General features: G+C 32.6%; 2 protein-coding genes across 2 annotated transcripts; both read left to right on the plus strand.

Moving 5' to 3' along the window:
* Window positions 1–446: 446 nt before the first annotated feature.
* LOC139859631 (uncharacterized) lies at window positions 447–5,255 on the plus strand. Its single transcript, XM_071848410.1, has 4 exons — window positions 447–782; window positions 4,119–4,202; window positions 4,351–4,417; window positions 5,233–5,255. Exons 1-4 carry the CDS (start codon window positions 447–449, stop codon window positions 5,253–5,255), a joined length of 510 nt encoding a protein of 169 aa, XP_071704511.1.
* A 7,402-nt stretch (window positions 5,256–12,657) lies between these two features.
* On the plus strand, window positions 12,658–19,692 carry LOC139856908 (autophagy-related protein 18h-like). The gene is made up of 9 exons (XM_071845619.1): window positions 12,658–13,099; window positions 15,018–15,449; window positions 16,022–16,384; window positions 16,833–17,078; window positions 17,170–17,928; window positions 18,000–18,163; window positions 18,283–18,371; window positions 18,782–19,258; window positions 19,367–19,692. Exons 1-9 carry the CDS (start codon window positions 12,905–12,907, stop codon window positions 19,369–19,371), a joined length of 2,730 nt encoding a protein of 909 aa, XP_071701720.1. The 5' UTR covers window positions 12,658–12,904; the 3' UTR covers window positions 19,372–19,692.
* Window positions 19,693–21,915: the final 2,223 nt, after the last annotated feature.

Here is a 21,915-nt window from a genome sequence, read left to right on the forward strand (position 1 = left end):
ACATAAAAGAAATAGTTAGTCAACATGGGGTTCCGTTGTCTATTGTATCCGACAGGGATTCTAGATTTGTGTCTAACTTCTGGAACAGTTTACAGAAAATTTTGGGAACGAGGGTAAATCTGAGTACAGCGTATCATCCACAGACCGACGGTCAGAGTAAGCGTACAATACAGACACTAGAGGATATGCTCAGGTCCCGCGTGTTAGAGTACGGTGGTCCGTGGGATATACATCTTCCTTTGATCGAGTTCGCTTACAACAATACTTATCATTCGAGTATTGGTATGCCGCCTTATAAAATGTTGTATGGTCGCAAGTGTAGAACGTCGACTTGTTGGTTAGAAGCCGGTGAGAAACAGTTTGCAGATCCAGAAATAGTTCAGATAACAGCAGAAAAGGTAGCGATAGCACGTGAAAAGTTAAAAGCGGCGCGTGATAGATAGAAAATGTATGCCGATCCACGTAGACATCCAGTAAATTTTGAGGTGGGATATCGTGTTTACTTGAAAGTTTCGTCGTGGAAAGGAGTTATTAGGTTTGGTAAGCGGGGTAAGTTGGCTCCAAGATACATTGGGCCGTTCAAGATTATTCAAAGGGTTAACGACCAGACAGTTGTGTTAGAACTTTCGGAAAAGTTGGCAGGGATTCATAACACATTCAATGTGTGCTACCTTAGGAAGTGTATGGTCGACAATGAAATGCAACTGGTTCCATTAAGCGATTTGAGGGTTGACTTGAATCAAAAGTTAGTTGAAGAACTGGTTAGGATTATTGATAGAAAGGTAACAAAGCTGAGAAAGAAGGAGATCCATATGGTGCTTGTTGAGTGGAAGCATAGTTTAGTATTGAACCTTACGTGGGAGACCGAAGAGCTAATGAAGGCTCGTTATCCATGCCTGTTTGACAATGACCAGATTTCGAGGACGAAATCTTCTTAAGGGGGTGGATTTGTAACATCCTCGAAGCGGGTGTAGATGTAAGATGACCTTTTTGCCCTTAAGCATAATTGTGTGGTTAATTATGCTTTTATTTCAATTAAATGTTTAGTGTTATTATATTATTTAGTTAAGATCAGTTTGTGACAAGGGTCATAGAACAAGTTCGTTTATTTAATTTGGACTCCGTTATGGCAGTCAAATTAAGTACGAAAGTTATCACATAACTGGTAAATACCCGTGTGTGATGGGGTATTATGTTTAACACTGGTATATAAGCTAGACACCAGCTTTCTTCTCTCATCTTCTTGAAGCTTCTATATCACCCCGTACATATTTTATTTCCTACTTGAAAACCCTATTTTCTTAATCTCGTTTGTGGATTAACAATTGTGTTGTTAAGATTGTTACTACTGATTTTATGATCATTTCAAGGTAACAACTCGTGATTTTCAGTTCCAAATTGCTAGATTTATGTGGTTTTAAGTTAGGTTTTGTCAAAAGTGGATTTTGAGTCAAATTTAGCCAAATTGGTGTTGTTAATATTTAAAACTAGAGGGTTTAAGTCCCTAAACATTTTCCAAACATGTTGTGTGTGGATTTTGGGTCAAAAACATGTCTAGAAACGAGATTGAGTGATTTTAGTTCGAAACCCGTCAGTTTCTGCTACTGCTGCATGAAGAACACAACCTTACGGTTTCATCCTGCAACCGCACGGGTAAATTGTGCAACCGTACGGGTGCATGTGCAACCGTACAGATGCAGTGGTATTTGTGCAATCGGGCTATGAGTGTGCAACCGTACGGATACATGATGTAACCGTATGGATGGACTTGCAACCGTACGGATGTATGTGCAACCGTACAGATGTAGATGAGTGTTGCATTGTTGTATAATTTGGCTGTTTTCTAGCCGTTATGCTGTCCGCGTGTCTTATGATAATCAGGATGTAAATTCTGAAAATGCATAAGTGTTAGGTGGACTTTTAGTGGCGCTTTTTGATACTAAATTGATGTATTGTGCTGTTTAGTGCTAACGGAGAGAAACTAACTTGATTTGCCTTATGTTCAGGTGATAAGGATAAGGAAGCCACTCAGTGATAGATTATCTGAGCTAGTTGCTGGTATTCGGTGAGTGGGTCTATCTCCGGATAGAGTATTAAGTAGCTGTCACGCTACTTGTTCAGACTCTTTACTCTTATGTTTATATCCTGTATGAATACCATGTGTAGTTAGATATTGTCATGCTAGTTAGGGATTGCATGAATGATTATCTGTGATCTTATGTGCGCACTGTTAGTTGGACACCAACCGAGGCGGCAAGGTTAGGAACCCACCTAGGCGACAAGGTAGGGTTTGTGTGAGGTCGACCGTGGTAGCCTGGTCGGGTTATGATGTTACTGATTGTTCAGTATAGCACAGAAGGACGCATGTGTTGCGTCTAGACGGTTATACAGTGTATTTATTAAAGCGGACTATCGGTAGACTGTAGCCTAATCAGCTAAGTCGTGTGCTCGTACAAGCCGCCGATCCTCATATTGTTAGTTGTTGTTATATGCTAGTTCAGGACGTTAGCATAATTGTGATCCTTGCATGTTCAGTTGCTTATGCTTGATCTATTAGATAGTCTCCATTCACTTAGCAGTTGTGCTAATTCCCCCACATTTTCACCCATTGCAGGTTTAGGTACTGCTGTAGTACGGGTGTTTCGGGCGGGTTAGAAGACATGTTTGAACTACGAGCTTAACTCTGATGTTTTATTATCCTGTACTGTTTCACGTAACACCAACGTTGTTTAAGTTGTAATGAATGTTGTGACGACCCGGAAATTTCCGACCAAGTTTAAACTTAATTCTTATTTGGTTTCGACAAGATAAGCAAAGTCTGTAATGTTGAGTCTCAAAAAGATTTGAAACTATATTCATGTAATCAATTACCCTTTTGACCGTGCTCAACGATTCACGAACAATTGTGAGTAAATAAATATGTAACTATATATATAAATAAATCAATATAAATATAAGTGTATAGATAATATTTTAATTTAACAAAGTACACTTAATCAATTGGAATTAAAAATGTAAAATAATAATTAGAATAATTAAGTTACTATTAAAATGATTATATATATATATATATATATATATATATATATATATATATATATATATATATATATATATATATATATATATATATATAATTTTTAATCTTTTAAGGAGATTATCCTTCCAATATGTAAAGCTTTTAGTTACTATTGCTTGAGGACAAGCAACGTTAAAGTTCTGTATTGCTTGAGGACAAGCAACGTTCAAGTGTGAGGATATTTGATAGTGCTCTAAATGAACATATATTTAGTATCAATATCCTTCCAATATGTAAAGCTTTTAGTTACTATTGTTCTATTTTTATGTAATAATCGTTTAAATAAATAAGTGCGAAGACAAAAGAAGAAAACGACGATTTGAAGACGCAAATGACCAAAAAGCTCAAATGTACAAGATACAATCCAAGTGGTTCAATTTATTGATGAGAAACGTCTAAAAATGACAAGAGTATAAGCCACGAAACGCAAAGTACAAGATATCTATGCGTACGAAAGGACGTTCAAAAATCTGGAACCGAGACATGAACCAACTATCAATGTGCGACTCAACGAAGCTAAAATCACAAATTAACTATGAACATAAATATAATATAATATATAATTAATTATGTAAATTATATATATATATATATATATATATATATATATATATATATATATATATATATATATATATATATAGTATCTATTAAAATGCTAAAATGATGACATCATAAATAAATATTTTTCAAACATAAAAATAAATTTTAAAAAAAAAGAAAATTTTCTAGCCACTCTTGCTGATGTCATAAAAAATTTACTTTAAAAAAAATACATTAATAAATCAATAACATAAGTAAAAAAACGCCACATACGCTTTTTTTCCTCCAAATCAAAGAAACCCTAGAGCCAAATACGCTTAGCTGCTTCTTCTTCTTCCTTTTAGGGTTTCTTCATCTTCAGCCATCATCTTTTTCATTAACTACTTGAAGTTCCATTCTTATCGTTTTCCTTTCATTTTTATCTCTGTCCCAGGTAATACCGAAATCTTCATTCAATTTTGGGGTTTTGCAATTCATCATTATGTGATTTATGCAGATCGAAACTCATGGTAAAATTGGACAAAAGGTGTCTTTTTGTCAAACCCTCTGGTACAAACAAATGGTTGAAGATAAAATTCAGGTAAGCATTGATTTAAAATATTGTCTTTGGTAAGGGTAATTGTGATCATTTTTTTTCTCCTGTAATAAGCTGTTTGATAAAATGCTTGAATGAAAACTTAATTTGTTAGTATTGTGTTTGGTTTAAGATCATATTAGTATCATTGTAGTGCATTTTATTGAGCCTAGAAGTAATGACATCTCATGGATTAAAGCTTTCCAACAATTGGATTAAAGGTAAGTATAATTAAATTTGAAGGTTCGGTAATTCAGGTTTGAAGGTTTGTTGAATTCTTGATGGGTTTTTGTTTTTATGTACAACTTATGATTGAATGCACTTCAACTGTTTGATAAAATTTCTATGTTAGAGGTTTGTGGCTATGGTATGTTTTTTCAACAAAAATCATTTTCCGTCTTTGATGGATCGTAAGGTTGTATTTTATGATTTTAATCTCATATGCATTTCGTTGATTTGTTAATTTTAGGATTTTGTTGATTTTGTATCCATATTTTGGGTTATAATTTTTTATAGATTTTATTTGCTTGAGGTTTGATGGATCGTAAGGCTATTTTTTGTATACATGTAATTCAATATCAGTGATTCTATGTAATGAGTTATAATCTTGATCTTGATTAAAGATTAAAACTTGCTTATTGTCGATGGGTCTCCTTCCTGAATTAAAGTATTGCAGACTTGTAGTATTCACAATGTAAATTCTCATGGAAAAGTTGAGTACATGTTTATGAAATGACTGATTAATATTTTATGGGGGTGGTAGCAATTAAGTTTGAATTTACACAAGTTTAGATTTTTTTTTTACCCACACACAAGTTTAGTATTGTATAAATAGATTACATACTTGGTGTATATTTTGACCCATACTATGTAAGAATAAAAATCTGCATATACCTTTGGTAGTTCAGTATGTTTCATTTTATGATAATATTTTGAACAATTATTTTGTTCAGATGATAACCATGAATGGTTTAACCATGGCTATCGTGTAGATTTAAGAACTTTACTGATCTGATACTTTTTATTTGTTCTACAGGTGCGCTGTTACATTTGCATTGAGCTTCTAACCCATTATATGCTAATGAAATTGATTGCTGGATGATTCCTTCTATCATGCACCATAGATGTTACTGGATGTGAAAAAATGGGATGATTGGAGAGTTGAGCTACAATAGAAACATGGTCAAACCAAGTCGCCCAGGCCCAACGATATGTCCTAAAGTATCCACACTTTGAACATAATTGGTAGCCTAATATTACATCTCTATTTACAAATGTCTATGTTGTCATTGATCAGGTATACACATCTAACAAATTCAGTTTTATTGTGTATTGAGTAATATAAGGTTTATTGTTGTATATTTGCAGACAAGTTTTTGGTGCTTTGTAGACCCAACGCTTATGTATTGAGTAATAATTGAATGATAATGTATTTTTAATGTAGACCCAACACATATGTACCCACACATATATTAGGTACATGTGAACTTGTGCTTCAGACTTTGCACAATGATAACTGATTACTAACCTAACAAAGAGTTTCTCTATTTTAAGTTTGTAAAATCAACAGATGGATCTGTTTCATTTAAATAAACCCGTGATTTCACGGGTCATTTCACTAGTATATATATATGTATATATATATATATATATATATATATATATATATATATATATATATATATATATATATATATATATATATATATATATATATATATATATATATTAAATAAATAAACGTCGGCAAGCTAGGATCCAATTTCTGCGTGAGCTGGAATTCGAAGCTCCGCACTCGCGGAGCTGTAAGGCACAAAACCTCCGCACTCGCGGAGCACACCGGGACCCAAATCCCACTATAAAAGGCGATGCAATTCGACGAAATATTTACACCTTTTTCCAATCTCTCAATCTCTATATGTAATATATTTATATTATAATTTTAATTTTAATTTAAGATTAATAATAAATTATGGTTTAGTTGGGTTATTGTAAGAAATATTTTACGGGTTTTAAGTCAGAACTCTGTCCGTGTAATGCTACGCGATAAATAATCACTGTAAGCTATGTTCTTCACTTTTAAATTAATGTCTCGTAACTAAGTTATTATTATGCTTATTTGAGCCGAAGTAATCGTGATGTTGGGCTAAATATTAAGACGGGGTTATTAGATTTTGTACCATAATTAAGGTTTGGACAAAAGACCGACACTTGTGAACATTGGACTATTGACTATTAATAGGTAGGGGTATTGTCTAATTGAACGACAACTCATTGGAACCTGTCGAACCTATCTTCAAATTATTTAAACTAATAATTATTAAATTGATTACGAATGTCATATTTAGTGACGTTTATACGACATCTTTTACGATCATTTAATTAATTATTCGGGTTGGGTAATTGATTATTCATTCTGATCAAGTGGGTAAATTAATATTCATATCTCATTAAAACAGGGGTGGATTACATACAAGGATAATTGGTGTAATTATTAACAAAGTATTAAAACCTTGGATTACACGCAGTCGATAATCTAGTGTAATCATTAAACAAAGTATTAAAACCTTGTTGCAGTTCGAATCCCTAATTAGTTGGAATATTTGACTTCGGGAATAAGGTTAATTTGACAATCATTTTATAATTATGACCGATGGACTATTATGGACAAAAACCAAATAGGTATCAAATAATCCAGGACAAAGGACAATTAACCCAGTGTAATAAATTAAAATTAAAACGTCAAACATCATGATTACGGAAGTTTAAAAAAACATAATACTTTTATTTATATCTCATCTTACTTTCATTTACTGTCATTTTATTTCTTATCGCAATTTTAATTATCGCAACTTTAAATATTGTTATTTATTTTACGCATTTTAATTATCGTCATTTATCTTTACACTTTATTTAAAATCGACAAACCGGTCATTAAACGGTAAAACCCCTCTTTTATAATAATATTACTATATATAATTATATATATTTTATATAAATATAGTTGTTAAAAATATAGTACGTAATCACTAGCTCCCTGTGGAACAAACCGGACTTACTAAAAACTACAATACTCTACGATTAGGTACACTGCCTATAAGTGTTGTAGCAAGGTTTAGGTATATCCATTCTATAAATAATTAAAACTTGTGTAAATTGTATCGTATTTCGTAGTAAACAATAATAGTATTTCGTATACACCGCTACACACATCAGCGGCCCTTCAAGGACTTAGCAATGACATATTGCTAGCAATGGAGTCTTCAATCACATTGGCTTTCATTGAGCCAAGGGCGTTCGATATTAGTAGTCTTAGTAACTCAGAATCTTCTATAGTAATATTCTATTTTTAATTTTTTTAGATTTTCCCAGTAAGACTGTTAATAATGTACATAAGTTCATTGTATTGTACATGATATTTACATGATAATTTTAAAGTAGGCTTAACAAATATACAATACATTATAATATTCTATTTTTAATTTTTTTTAGATTTTCCCAGTAAGACTGTTAATAATGTACATAAGTTCATTGTATTGTACATGATATTTACATGATAATTTTAAAGTAGGCTTAACAAATATACAATACATTATGTATTTTAGCAAAAACTCTAAAAATTATTAAAAAATTCTTATTTTTAATTTTAATTTATGCTCCATCCAGTTGAATTTTATTGTCTATTCTTATTATTCTTTTGTATATTGTCTCATATTTCATTGTTCACTTTTATAAATAGATATTAATAAAGACGTAAGCTTTATTATACTCTTAATGTATGCATGCAAAGCAAATAAATAAGTAAAAAGTTAATGGTAAAACTGAAAAGTTACAAAAAACACCGTGTCATAACGATATTTTTTTAAATTAATTTGTGTATTTTATGATCGAGAATAATAAATCTTGATGAAAGTAGATAAATTGTAAGTTTTATATTTGTATTTAGTTTCAGTGACCACGTTGGCTGAATTCCACGGAGGTGTTCGTGCTCGCTGGATCTGAGTTGGTTTGATTTCTCTTGTTATAGGAATTATCGTTTGACATCCTCTCGATCTTCTTGGTGACCAGATTGTTGAATCTTCTTTGGATCTGGGTTTGTGTCAGATTTTTGATGTGGCTGTTTGTTCGCCGAATTTGTTGTGTTTGGTCATTTCCTTCTTGCTCGTCTGTCTTGTCTGTTCAAGTTCCAGGAGACGCGTACCTCTTTTGTCACTCTAGTTCTTGTTGATGGTCATATTAGGAGCTTTTCTTGTTAGTAATCGAATTTTTTGGCGTTTTCTGGTGGTAGTTGCCGATATTATTTTTCGCCTGAAGTTCTTTTTTCTTTCAGGTGTTGGCAGTTGAATTCTTGGTTCACTTGTAGTCGGGCTTCTCTGAAACACTTTCTTGCCTTGAATCTTGGTCGTGCCCTGTTCTTCGTTGGTGGTTGAGTCTCTATTTGCGACTGTTTTATTCTATAGCTGACCGGTGGACTGAATTTGGCTTTGTTAAATTGACGAGCGGTGTTCTCACGCTTGTATCCTTGTTAGTTTTCGATTCTCGTAGGTTTGGAGGCCTCGAAGTTTTTTCTATTAGCTTTTAGATCCATAGGAATGGTCAAGTATAGCCGGTATTTAAATTTTCAATTTGTTATACTTTTAGCCAGTTTTATTTTTCTTGTCAAACACATTTTCACCTTATTAGTTAATCCATTTGTTTAGGTGTTTTAGTTGTCTATAGGACTCATTTGTTGGTTTACTTCGGTATCGGTGGTACATGTTGATCTTCAGAGCGTTTTAATGTTATAATGTATGGTTGAAACTATAAATAAGTCATATACTTTCACTTTTGTCTTATTGTAGGCTATATACTCCAAATAATCTCACTTTAGGTTATAAACTTTAAAAAAGTGTATTCAAGTCAACAAATATTACATGTTATCGGTTGTACCGGTAAATTAATTACGTGACATTTTTACTTTTCGTTTAAAAATGACATTGGATGGATATAATTAAAGGTTAAAGCTGTAAATAGGCTATATTATTATTTTTTTTTCCAAATGTAGGCTATATATATATATATATATATATATATATATATATATATATATATATATATATATATATATATATATATATATATATATATATATATATACTCAAAAATATTTTTACTATAGGGGATGTAAATACCAACTCTAATCCTACGTGGAATGACAGCTCAATGCCAAATATGATGACACATCATCACGTGTTTTTGTTTCAGTTTAAAAAATTTAGTCGTTTATATTAATACATTATTTGAAAGTTTATAACTTACAACTAGATTATTTGGGGTATATAGTTTTAAATGAGACAAAGGTGAAATATATAACTTATTTGAGCTTTAAGCCTATAATGTATTATCACAAAAAATGTAAATTTATAGTTTTTTAGTGGTTATTTTTTATAAGTAAATTAAATTATTTTTGCAAAAATAAATAAAATAAAAAATTAGAGAGTTAAAAATGGAACGGAGGAGTAAGTCATGCTAAATGGGTTTTGTGACATGATATAATTTATCCACATTTTCTTCCATTTAAATATAGTATTAATTTTATTTTATTGTTCAATCCTTCTAATTTCTAAGAATATCAATGAACACCCTAAGTTTGAAGTAGCTTATCATTAAACTTTTATATCACTTTGATGCGTCCAGTCCTTTAATTTTTTAAGAACGACCCAGTTCTTTAATAGTTCAATTGACAAATATCAAAGATGACTCTCTGAATGATGATATGATATTATTCTCTTTGAAATACGCATAGACCCTTAATTGGATAGAGTGTGCGACAATTCAGTGTATTCAAATTTCTCATGTTATATATAATTTTTGCACTTCATGTATGACATCAGTTGCTTGCACCGGCGGGAAGTATGTGTACGCTGATGACCCTAATGACTAATTTTTTTTATGTTTACATATACTCTCTTTTTTTTTTCTTAAACTCTTTTAAAAAGCAAACCTTTATTGAAATATACGATAATTACAGTGAAGTTATGGTACACTGAAATATATAACACCAGACTACACTATACTAAAGTTCAAAGGAAAGATACATTCAGGTATATATGTTAATGCTCGATCAATATCCAGGTGAGATTAGCCAATTTCTTTTTTGTTTGTGATGGGGCTATCATATGTCAACTGATTTGATAGCCAAGTTAGCCAATCGAGGTTTGATTTTTTTTCCCTCAACACGAAATCCATTCGAAGCTTTTTAATTGTATCTTATTTAGCATTGATGCGCTATTTGCCCGATCTTTTCCAAATATGTAAGCATTGTAATTTTTTCCAGATTGTTTATCCGGTTAACTATGTTATAGCTTGCCAGAGTGCTGATCCATGTTGTGTTTTTATCCCAAAATTTGAACCTTTGAAAGCTTCAGTGATGTTCGAGATTTGGTCTTGATCTAGATTCTACCATTTTCAAACTCTTTTCCTTGTTTCAGTAGCAATTTTGCATGATAATAATGTATGACTGATAGTCTCGATATCATCATTACATATGTGACATCTTACCGAATGTAAATCTATATCAAGGTTTTTTAATTCTAACCTTACAGGGAGTTTATTTTATGTCAACATATACTGAGTGTTTTACTTTCATTTATGACACCAATTTCATGCAAAATGGATAAATAGAATCTCAAATGGAGTCTACACATACTTGCCCCTTCATTTCGAATATTCACTCTAGGAAAATAAAAAATAATAAAACGAAAGAAACAACACAATAATATAAGGTAGTGATAATTCCACCATCATTTTTTTTCTATATAAATTCATTATGAATATAAATGTGCATTATCATATTGTGCATTAAAACAATAATCCATGTGTTTTATTCGAAATTATATTGATAATTCTTATCTATTATAAGTTACACTGATCATCCCGACGTACTCAAAATTGCAAGTCTTATAATTCTTACCTCTAATAAAAACTCTATTAAATCTTAACAATTTGCAAAAGTACAAACTTATAAAAATAAATTTTCAACATAGAAGATATTGTTATCCAGGTATGTGTTCATACTAGATACCAGTTAGTGCAACCTACCATTTTGTTGGCGAACTTTATAAAATTTGTTTAACCTGATTGAAAAATGTCATTACTGAACATCAATAATACCAAAGAATAAGGATAAGCAATCAAAGCAATATTTGTAAGTTCGAGCATTTCCAATTGATAACCTGCGAAATGATACTTTTTTCGTCTCATTATAAGTGTCTACTATTAACTTTCGAAAGCTTCTTTTTTTTTTCCTTTCAATTTTGACTTTAAATTTCTTTTTATGTGTAATTAATATCTGATAGATGTTATATTAATGATAGCACAAGTAAAAACCGATTAATTCATATAACTTTTATTAAATAACACAAATAAAAATTTTAAAGTCAAAGATGTGAAAGAATGACTTTGAAAAATCAATAATGAACACTTATAATGATACAGATGCAATTTATTTTTTGCCTTTTGAAGATAGAATTCAATCTTTTTCTTTGATTTTTTAGTCGAAACACAATAAATACGATCTTGAACGATGTTTTTAAAAGATCTTCTACGATGAAAAAATCGACTAAGGATTGTAGTAAAATTGATCCTAGTAGACTTGTGATTATTTGACAGGTGAATACTTGGAGAGTATTTGTTTTAAATTGTTCATTGCTGTTATTGTCTTCGGTTCAGTTTGAAGACTTGATTTTGCTATTTTAAATTAATCAACTTATTGTCGTAAAATAGTAGTACATTTTTAAATTTACGAGTTTTTGCACATTGTTAGATTTAACGTACGTTAAATATAGTGATCTTAGAAATGCACTTTTGAGTATGTAAGAGATGATCAGTATAGTTTTTAAGAGTCAAAGATTGTCATTATAATTTGATGTAAAGTACTATCGATATTATTTATTTTATTAGTGATGATTGTGAAATTACTATCAATAAAGGGAGATGGTCAATGGCAAGTTCAAAAAGGCGGGTCCTTTGTTTGTTTTCGTTTGTACGTGGTTTATTTTGTGGTAGCTTAACTTTTGTTCTCTGTTATGTTAGTTTGGTTTGCGGTTGTCTCTAGTTCTTTTTTAGGATCATTGTTTTTTACGAGTTGTAGTGTTGTGGTTGAGGTTCGGTTTTAGATAACGTATGATTGTTCTATTCTGTAGCTTTCTAGTTGTGATCCTCATATCTGTCCTCTCTTGTACTTCCCAGTTGAAATCTTTTTCTTTGGAAAACGTATTCATTTTTATATGAGTTTCCGTCTTTTTAGCAAAACAAAAAGATCAATGCTATTATAATTTAAAATCGTAACTCGTAATAATGCAATAAAATAAGAAAGTATATAAATTAGAAAACATTATATGTAAAAGGACTAGATATGACAAATACACAAATTACCTTACGGCGCAATCAACAAGCAAACTTGAAATCACCAGAAAAATAATAATGTTATGCTCTTTGTAGAGAGAGAAACACAAAGAACCGTCGTTGTGAAGCCAAGGTCAAACTCATCAACAACAACACACAAACTTTGACAATCATTGACCAAACTTATCTCCGATTAATTCTCCGGCGAACTTCCATCATTTGATGCCATATTCTGCCGTCGATTATATCCAACGCTCGGCGGTCAGTGGTGGTGGTGGTATTGCCGGTGGTCATAACTACAATTAGTCAATTTTTATTGTATTATGAGGGGAAACCAAAATAAAGCTAATAATAATAATAATAAAATTGATAATAATAATGATAACAATAATAGCAGTGATAATCGTGGTTCTATAATTCCTAATTCGTTTAGATTCATTTCTTCTTATATAAAAACCGTTAGGTCCGCCGGAGCATCCGTTTCCGGTGACTCTTCCGATGAACTTCCTAAAGATCAGGTTTAATTTTTTTTTTAATCATTTATGTTATTCAATTTGATTACGTTTATTTATTTTAAAGTATGTTTTGAAGGTTTTTACTGCTCCTGTTATTATAATGATGACGTGTTTGAAGTTAATTTGATGTGTATGTTTACTTATTTTCATTTATTGTTGTAGGAAATTGTGTTCATTATATTATATATTTAATATTTAATTGTTATAGAAATATTATAGGATGAAAAAATGTTGTTATTGGTGAATAATTAGATGCAAGTGGATGATATACATTCCTAAATTTAGGTTTTATTTAGTTTGTTATGTTCGTGCGTATGGATTGTAAACAATAGATTTTGTAAGTGGATATGGAAGTTAGGAACCAATTGGGGAACATTTGGATATATATATAAAAAAATTATTCCAGAAGAAAAAAAGACAAAAGTTTTTATTAATTCTGTTTAAAAATTGGAACTTGCAACCTACATATGAGAGACAATGAGGAAATAATGAACTGAGGTGATTAAATTTGGGGTTACCTTTTAGGCTTTTACTCTTCACAAGTTGAAGTATTCGAGAACTGTAACGAAGCGTGAGACGTTATTTTTCAGAAGTTAGTCTCATTGTTGGTGTGTGTACTGTGTTTGATAAGTGAATGGGACGTGGGTGCCATTTTATCTGCGGTCCTCCAAAATTTCTATATGCTACGTGATATTTGGGATGTGCAGGGTAAGTCACATGTGTATGTTTTTGTATTCTTACGGGGAAAAAGTAAATGTAGATAAGGGAGTTTTTAGATTTTACTTACTAGACAGTATCGTACATGCCTTGAATGATAAATATTTCGATACCAAAGTCTGAAGAGTTAGGTATAAGTTAATTCTATATTTCTATAGTTGTTGTTGGAACAACAAATATCTTTCTATTCTAGTTTATCATCTGTTTACATTGTTGATAATTGTATTTTATTTGTCACATTAGTAACCTATACTATTTAACGAGTTAGGAACAAATCAATTGGTTAGAAATATGTCATAACTTAACAAGATTTTATCAATGAAAATCTAAATGGTTGTTAGTTATGAGTTTGGTCATTTAAATGATTTTTTCATTGCTTGGAATATGACACATTCCTTTCTTCCAAACTTGGACAAGTTTAGATCGGAGTTCTAACTTGTCACGTAACTTGGGGAATTGTGTTAATTAGCGACACATAGGATTACAATTAGGAATACAGAAGGTAGATTATGTATCTTCTTTTTCATCATATGTATTTGGCAAGTTTATAATGCTTTTATTAGCTTTCAATTGACCATTTTTTGTTAATCAGGTTATAGGCCAAGAGTGATCTTCTTTAGATGACTTTTATTCTTCTATATCTTCAACTTTAAAACAACCCCTAAGAGTGTTTTATGTGTAAGAACAGTTAACAGTGTTAATTCTATACACGTAATTATGACATCATACAATATAGCCCCCATAAGATTGCATATGCTTCGTTTTGTGCATATACATTTATTATCATGTCATACGAACGACCTACACTCTTTATATCCAGAATTCCTATATTTTTTATTTATATCCGTCTGACTTTTGAACTCCTTAAAGGTTCAACACCGTGCTATTTTTGTGTTTTTCATTTATTTTTCTCAAAATTTTATTTCAAGTTTAGAACCTGTTTTTCATGATTGATATGTATGATGAAACTCGAGGAGGCTTTTTAGAAAATAAATATACTAAGTATCAGGCTCAGTCTTAGGCTGTTTCAGTGGTTTAGTCACAATAAACCCAAATTTTCTTAATAGACTACATTTTATTTTTTACTGTATATTGCTATTGTTTTATATAAATGTTTTTCCTTTATAAATACTAGCTTTCCTTTATCAATAATTGTTTTCTATTCTGTCATGCTCACTTCATAATCATATGCTGACTCGAACAGGTTCTGTATTCCTGCTTTGATAAACTAGAGCTCAGTTCATCAATTATCAAACATGTCCTCTTACTTGGTTACTCCAACGGCTTTCAAGTTCTCGATGTCGACGATGGCTCTAATTTTCGAGAACTCGTTTCAACTCGTGATGATCCAGTCACATTTTTACAAATTCAGCCTACACCTGAAGAAAACAAGGGTCATGAGGGATTCAAAATGTCACACCCTTTGCTTTTGGTTGTGGCTAGTGAAGAGACAAACCTTTCAGGCCCTTCACACAATGAACGAGACGAATCTCAAATAGAAAGTTCCATCTCTTCTAGAGCTGTTCGGTTTTACTCATTAAAGTCGCACAGTTATGTTCATGTCTTGCGGTTCCGTTCAAATGTGTATATGGTTAGATGCAGTCAACGCATAGTAGCTGTAGGTCTTGCCTCACAAGTAAGTATTCATCTACTTTGATTGCTAATTTGTGTTGTTTTGTGTTTAATTCATTATAAAACTTGTTTGAGAATGGAGGTGTACTGAGTCTATACTTCACTTTTGGTTAAGTTAATGATGCCATAAAGTAGAGGTGACAAATTTGGGAACTTTTTTTAGCTCACAAATTTTTTATTTTTTTTTATTTTTCTTTTAATAGAACTACGGACGACTATTAACACTGTTGACTCATTTCTCTTTAAGATCTTAGTTTATTTTACGTGTTTGACCCATCAGAGATATAACGTAACTTGGATCGATCTATTCATGAATAGATGGGTTAAAATTGTCACATAGAGGATACTTAACGTGGAACCATGAAAATGTGTGTTTGTTCCTTTTTGTTTTATTTTATTTTATTTATTTACAATTGAAAACGGAATAGAACATTATATCACCGTAGAGGTGTCGACCAGTTTTTTCTGCCACATTGATGTTAGGTGGCTACAAGACACTTTTATATACAACTACAATGTCAGATTATTTTGGAATACGGGTTTCTAATGGATTATACGTTTCTTTTTTCATGGCAGATATATTGTTTTGATGCTCTTACTCTTGAAAGTAAGTTTAGTGTCCTCACATATCCAATATCTCAGTTGGGAGGACAAGGACTGTCTGGGATTAATATCGGCTATGGACCAATGGCTGTGGGGCCTAGGTGGCTGGCTTATGCTTCCAACAACCCATTAATGTTAAATACAGGACGATTAAGTCCTCAAAATTTAAGTTCTTCTCCAGGTGTTAGTCCTTCAACCTCACCAGGCAGTGGAAGTTTGATTGCTCGATACGCCATGGAGTCCAGTAAGCAGTTGGCTACTGGGCTCATTAATCTGGCCAACAAGAAATCTGGTAGGGCCGTGGCTCATACAACTGAAAATGCTAATGCTGGAATGGTAAGAATTTCGTTTATTGATGCTCAAGTAACCTCATTATTAATTTATATCCAAGTATACTATGCAAGTGTTTGTGTTTTTTTCATCCTATTTTTAAATGGGCTTGGGATTTTCGTGTGCACTAGAGCAATGCCAGACAAAAAGGTCAAAAGAAGTCAACTTTTGACCCACTTTGATCGACTTTTTCCGACTTTGACCCAGCGTTAGACCGACTAATTAGACATTTTTGGGCGAAACGGGACGGGCTAGTCACCAAACCACCAACGGCCACCACAACAGCTGTTTGCAACCATGACTTTAATTCAAATTCACTACTCCCTAGTTTTGTACAATTATTTTCCGATTCAAAATTTCCGTGCAATTGGATGTGGATAATGAGGGTTTGAGATTTCAGTGAATGGTTTGAATTATCCATGCGCTAAAAGTTCTGTAAATCATATCGGTGCAGGTTGTGATTAAAGATTTTGTATCAAAAGAGGTTATTTCTCAATTTAGGGCCCACACAAGTCCCATATCTGCACTTTGTTTTGACCCGAGTGGGACTCTTCTGGTGACTGCATCAGTACACGGTAACAATATCAATATATTCCGAATTCTTCCATCGTCCTCGCAAAACGAATCAGGCAACCAAACCTTCAACTGGAACTCTGCTCATGTTCATCTTTACAAACTCCACCGTGGCATGACATCAGCTGTGTGTTCCTCTTTCTCTCTTCTAATATTCCGTTTTATTTAATCTAATTTTTTTTTTTTTTGGTGATTATGCTTATCTGTTTCTGTAACAGGTGATACAAGATATTTGTTTTAGTCAATATAGTCAATGGATATCCATTGTTTCATCTAGAGGCACATGCCATATTTTCTTATTATCTCCTTTTGGTGGGGAGACAAGTATTCAGTTACATAACTCTAAAGTTAACAGACGTGCACTTTCGGCATTTGTAACCGTACCTTGGTGGTTTACATCGTCTTTTACGAAAGATCAATCGTTGTCACCACCACCACCAGCCGCCATCACTTTATCTGTCGTTAGCAGAATAAAAAATGTCAATTGGATTAATACGGTAAGCAGTGTTGCATCTGGAAAGACATCTGTGCCACCAGGCGCCATTGCCGCCACATTTCACAGTTCGTGTCGAAATTCGGAACCTGCGGTCTTAAATGCGGATACGTTAGAACATCTGCTCGTGTATACACCATCTGGCTATGTAATCCAGTATGAGCTATTGCCATCTATAGGAGATCAAGGTGAATCTTCTTTGAGGATGGGAAACGCTTCACAGGCCCAAGCCCAGGCCCAAGATGAAGAGATGCGAGTGAAAGTTGACCCGCTTCAGTGGTGGGATGTTTGCCGAAGAACAGATTGGCCAGAAAAAGAAGAGTTTATTGGTGGGGCGGGTCCCAATAGACACGGTCTTCCAGAAACTGTTTTTACTAATTCTGATGATGACGATACTAAACATCAGGAACGATCCCGTTGGTATCTTTCTCATGCTGAGGTGCAAATAAGGTCCGGGAGAGTTCCTGTATGGCAAAATTCCAAGGTAAATGTAAGTTTGTGATGTTCAATATTGTTTATGTAAAAAAATACTTACGATAACATTATGTTATGCAGGTACATTTTTATGTGATGTCCCCACAGTTATGCGAAGAGATTAGTGACGGTGGAGAGGTTGATATTGAAGCAATACCGGTGAACGAAGTTGAAGTCAAGCAGAAAGATTTACTGCCTGTTTTTGACAGCTCTCTTCTTGTTCATCCTGGTTGGACCGATGACCGGTATAAATAGAAATATATAAATTCTTTGCAATACATTGATTGCCATTTATATATACTTGTGCTTCCTAAGATTAGATTGTTTTTTCTGAGTTTCTAATATGGTTCGTATTTTTTTGAAGAGTCTTTGCTGCTGGTAGATATTTTGCTTCGTCTTCCAATGTTGGTAGCAATGACGAAAAGATTCCTCAAAATTCTTCAGTCTCTCGTGGTTAGACGTTTTTTTTTTTTTTTTTTTTTTTTTTTTTTGTTCTGGTTATGCAAGTTACCTGTTTTTAGAGGTGGAGAATGGGTGGGTCGGATGGGGTTTGTAACTACTAACTACCCATATTTGGAAAAAAGTTGGGTTGGGTTGGGTTGATCCACGATCTATTTCGTTTTATTTATATATATTTTTCAAACCATCATTTATAATTAATTGTGCTAGTTATATGTACAAAAGTTACGTTGTTACAATATTGATCTAGAGTTTTGAATCGCTGTTGACACATAAAATGGCTCAACTTTTTGACACATTTGAGTTGAAATACAGCCCAAATTTGACACTTTTAAATTAGTCGAACTGCCACCGCTGCTTCTTTTTGATGTAATTCTCATCTTACAGCCATTTTTTTTATTCAGGTTCATCACTGGTAGCTGCACACTTGCAAAACTTAGAGCAGACAGAACCAAAACTATCTTATCCTATTCTCGCTTCAGCTGTAAATAATAACTATGGGGTGAATAGGCTAAGTTCTGTTACTGGAGTTGACGATACGTTATCGTCTAGTCTTGATGACATCATGAATTCGCCATCTCCCATTGACGGCTCAATTGCTCCTGCTAGAGTAGTTCTATCTTCAGAAAGCATTGTGACTAGTGACACCTCGAACCCAGGTTCTAACCGTTCTGATTTGAGTATGAATATCGTTGATGAAGTTCCAATGCATGAAGATATGTTAGAATTTGGTCATGATTTTCAAGAAGAATATTGCAAACTACCGACTAAGGAAAAAACTTATGTTGATGGCAACGATAGCCTCCATCAGAGGAACGAATCCGAGAAAGATGGTGATAGTGATGATATGCTTGGAGGTGTGTTTGAGTTTTCTGAAGAATGTAAGAATTTCGTAACTCAATTTAATAATTTGAATTTTTTGTACTCTTCCCCACTCGAGCAGAAACAATATACGACCTGAAACTTGAATCTGTGTCATGTGATTCCAGGTTGATCGACACGTCAAATCATGTGATGATCTATTGAAGTATGAAGTGCAACTAATTGATTGATTTGATTTGATTTGAGAGGTGAACTGTTTGTTGTTTCTTGGTGCTTTGTGGTCGAGCTCGAGCGACAATTGTTAGTTTTCTCTGTTCTAATTCTTGTGTACATGTTGTATAGTAGTACCCCCATACTGAATCATTTGTGTAACATTACCTTACCTGTTCTTTTAAAGTGAAGAAGAACAAATCTGGACATTCTTTTATGTGATTGGTGTTTTACTTTGTTCAAATGCTCATTCATCCACTATTTATTTGCAAGACTTTGTTAATAGTTGTAACAGATTCATAAACCTGGAATGTAACTGTAATGCTTGTGTTGTGATGGACTGTAATATTGATATCAGGGGGTGCCAAAGTTAATGTAGTAATTGTTGGTCACATGAAATACTTGGTTCGTGCCACTAATGATAAATGTCCGCGCCGTGAACACTGGTCAAAAACCTAACCTATTGAGTAAAAGCTCAATCTACATAATTGAAATCATTTTAGGTATTGAAGTCTGTAGATTTCAGGATGGTAGTCTCAATGACATAGACTACAAATATTATTTTACAGACTGAAGATTAAGACAGATTTTTCAAGTTTAATCTTCAGTTGGACTTCATCTAATTATGAATATTATGCGTAACAAATATTCAATACGAATATTTGATTTTATCGAAGATGAACGTAATCGAACGCAAAGAAACATATTCCTAATGGATAATAAGCCAACTCATTTGAAGGCTACGAAACATCGGATTCGAGTTCTCAATTAAAAGACAGTCACTAGGAATTTGTAATTTACATTTTGTCTTCTAGGATATGTATAAATATATAAATATAAAATATAATGATTAGAGATTACGATATAGTTATAACATTTGATCGATTATTTTGAAATAAAACATACAATACAATGTAGTTATGATGTATGTTCACTTAGTTTATAGATTGAAAACATATAAATTACAATTTGGAAAACACACGTAACTTATTATCTTTAGTGGCAGATCCAGAAATTCATTTCAATGGGGGCAAAATTTTTTTTACTATAAACTTGATATTAGAAAAATGGTACGAAACTTCGTTAAATTGTTACTCCCTCCGTTCCACTTCAAATGTCCACCTTTCTATTTTGGGACGTCCCATATCAAATGTCCACTTTGTATATTAACCAATGAAAAGATGTTATTCTGGAGAGAGAAGATTTCTGATTAGTGAAGAATGAAGTTAGTGAGATTTCCTAAAACTGTGTGTAAAAAGTAAGTGGACACTTGTAATGGGACGGAGGTAGTAATAAACAACAAAATAGCTTAAAATGACCAATTTTTACACATTTATTTTTTCTTATTATTTATAGTTTTAAAACAAACTAGTTTTCAAATCTATGTAAGTCTAGAATATTACTCTTTTTTTTTTTTTTTAAGAAAACTATATAATTATATAATAAAACATCATATTACATTTTTTCAGAAAATCCAATGAATGGATTTACGAGTTGTAAGTCTAAAGCACAAAAATAATACTCCGTAATCGCTTATATAAGAGTAAGAGTTATATTAATATTAATGCCCAAAATATATTTGTTTTATAAATTTAACAACAATCATTTTGAAAAGGGTTTATGTTTAAATTTGATCATCATTTGGTAGCAAAAGATGAGTATGGTTCGTTTCTATAGTATTTTTTTGTTGTTGAAGGAAATACTCAAGAATGGGACGGCAGTGGTTCGCCGGCAAGCTTGTTCTGATCTTGCACGCACGTAGGTTAAAATACTTACCTTTTTAAAGTTAAAGATTGGATGGTTATTCTTGTCATAAATGAAGGGGTTAAATGATAAATCTTTTGAAAAAGTATAAAGTTACATTTGTATCCACACATTTTACTCATCTTTTTCTTTATAATTTTTTGTACGTCATCTTCCTCACAGCTCACTCATTTCCTCCATTGTTCTTCAAATTTTATGCTTATCATCTTCACATTTTAACATTAAACTCAAAAAATATATATAAAAGAAGATTCAGATCGTCGGGGGCGGCTGACCCCGCTTGCCCGACACTAGATCCGCCCCTGATCATCTTGATTATTGTTGTTTTGCATCGATGTAACACCACGTCAAAATGCGGTTTGACGTGGCATGTTATCAAGAGGTCAAAGTCCAGTCTTTGTAATCTATATGCTTTAATCCTTAGTTTCTATGCTTGACCTCTAACATTTCTTTTATTGCAGAAGCATAGCAAAAGTAGATTACCTGCGCATAACATGCTAAAAAAGTTTAAGTTTAACTGTATGAGCATAGACCACAAGTTTGTTTTCATGCTCGCAAGCATCGTTAATAAGTTCAAAAAAATTCCACAAGTTTTGAACACCCGGTAACTAAGTTTAACGCATATATAAAGTATCCATGTTTTTAAATACACTTAACCAATATGTACATACTCAAATAGTATACGTCCGTTTTGTGCTAGCGCGACTAGCCCGGACGGGGATGTCAAGCCCTATGTGAAACG

Source organism: Rutidosis leptorrhynchoides, chromosome 7 (assembly GCF_046630445.1).
Source record: "Rutidosis leptorrhynchoides isolate AG116_Rl617_1_P2 chromosome 7, CSIRO_AGI_Rlap_v1, whole genome shotgun sequence".
NCBI lineage: Eukaryota > Viridiplantae > Streptophyta > Magnoliopsida > Asterales > Asteraceae > Rutidosis > Rutidosis leptorrhynchoides.

Coding starts and splice junctions, on each gene's coding strand:
- LOC139856908 (XM_071845619.1), top strand. CDS start 12,905: ATGAGGGGAAACCAAAATAAAGCTAATAATAATAATAATAAAATTGAT. Junction 13,100..15,017: donor ATGAACTTCCTAAAGATCAG/GTTTAATTTTTT, acceptor TGACTCGAACAG/GTTCTGTATTCCTGCTTTGA. Junction 15,450..16,021: donor CTGTAGGTCTTGCCTCACAA/GTAAGTATTCAT, acceptor TTTTCATGGCAG/ATATATTGTTTTGATGCTCT.
- LOC139859631 (XM_071848410.1), top strand. CDS start 447: ATGTATGCCGATCCACGTAGACATCCAGTAAATTTTGAGGTGGGATAT. Junction 783..4,118: donor TTAGGATTATTGATAGAAAG/GTAACAAAGCTG, acceptor TGATTTATGCAG/ATCGAAACTCATGGTAAAAT. Junction 4,203..4,350: donor TGGTTGAAGATAAAATTCAG/GTAAGCATTGAT, acceptor GTATCATTGTAG/TGCATTTTATTGAGCCTAGA.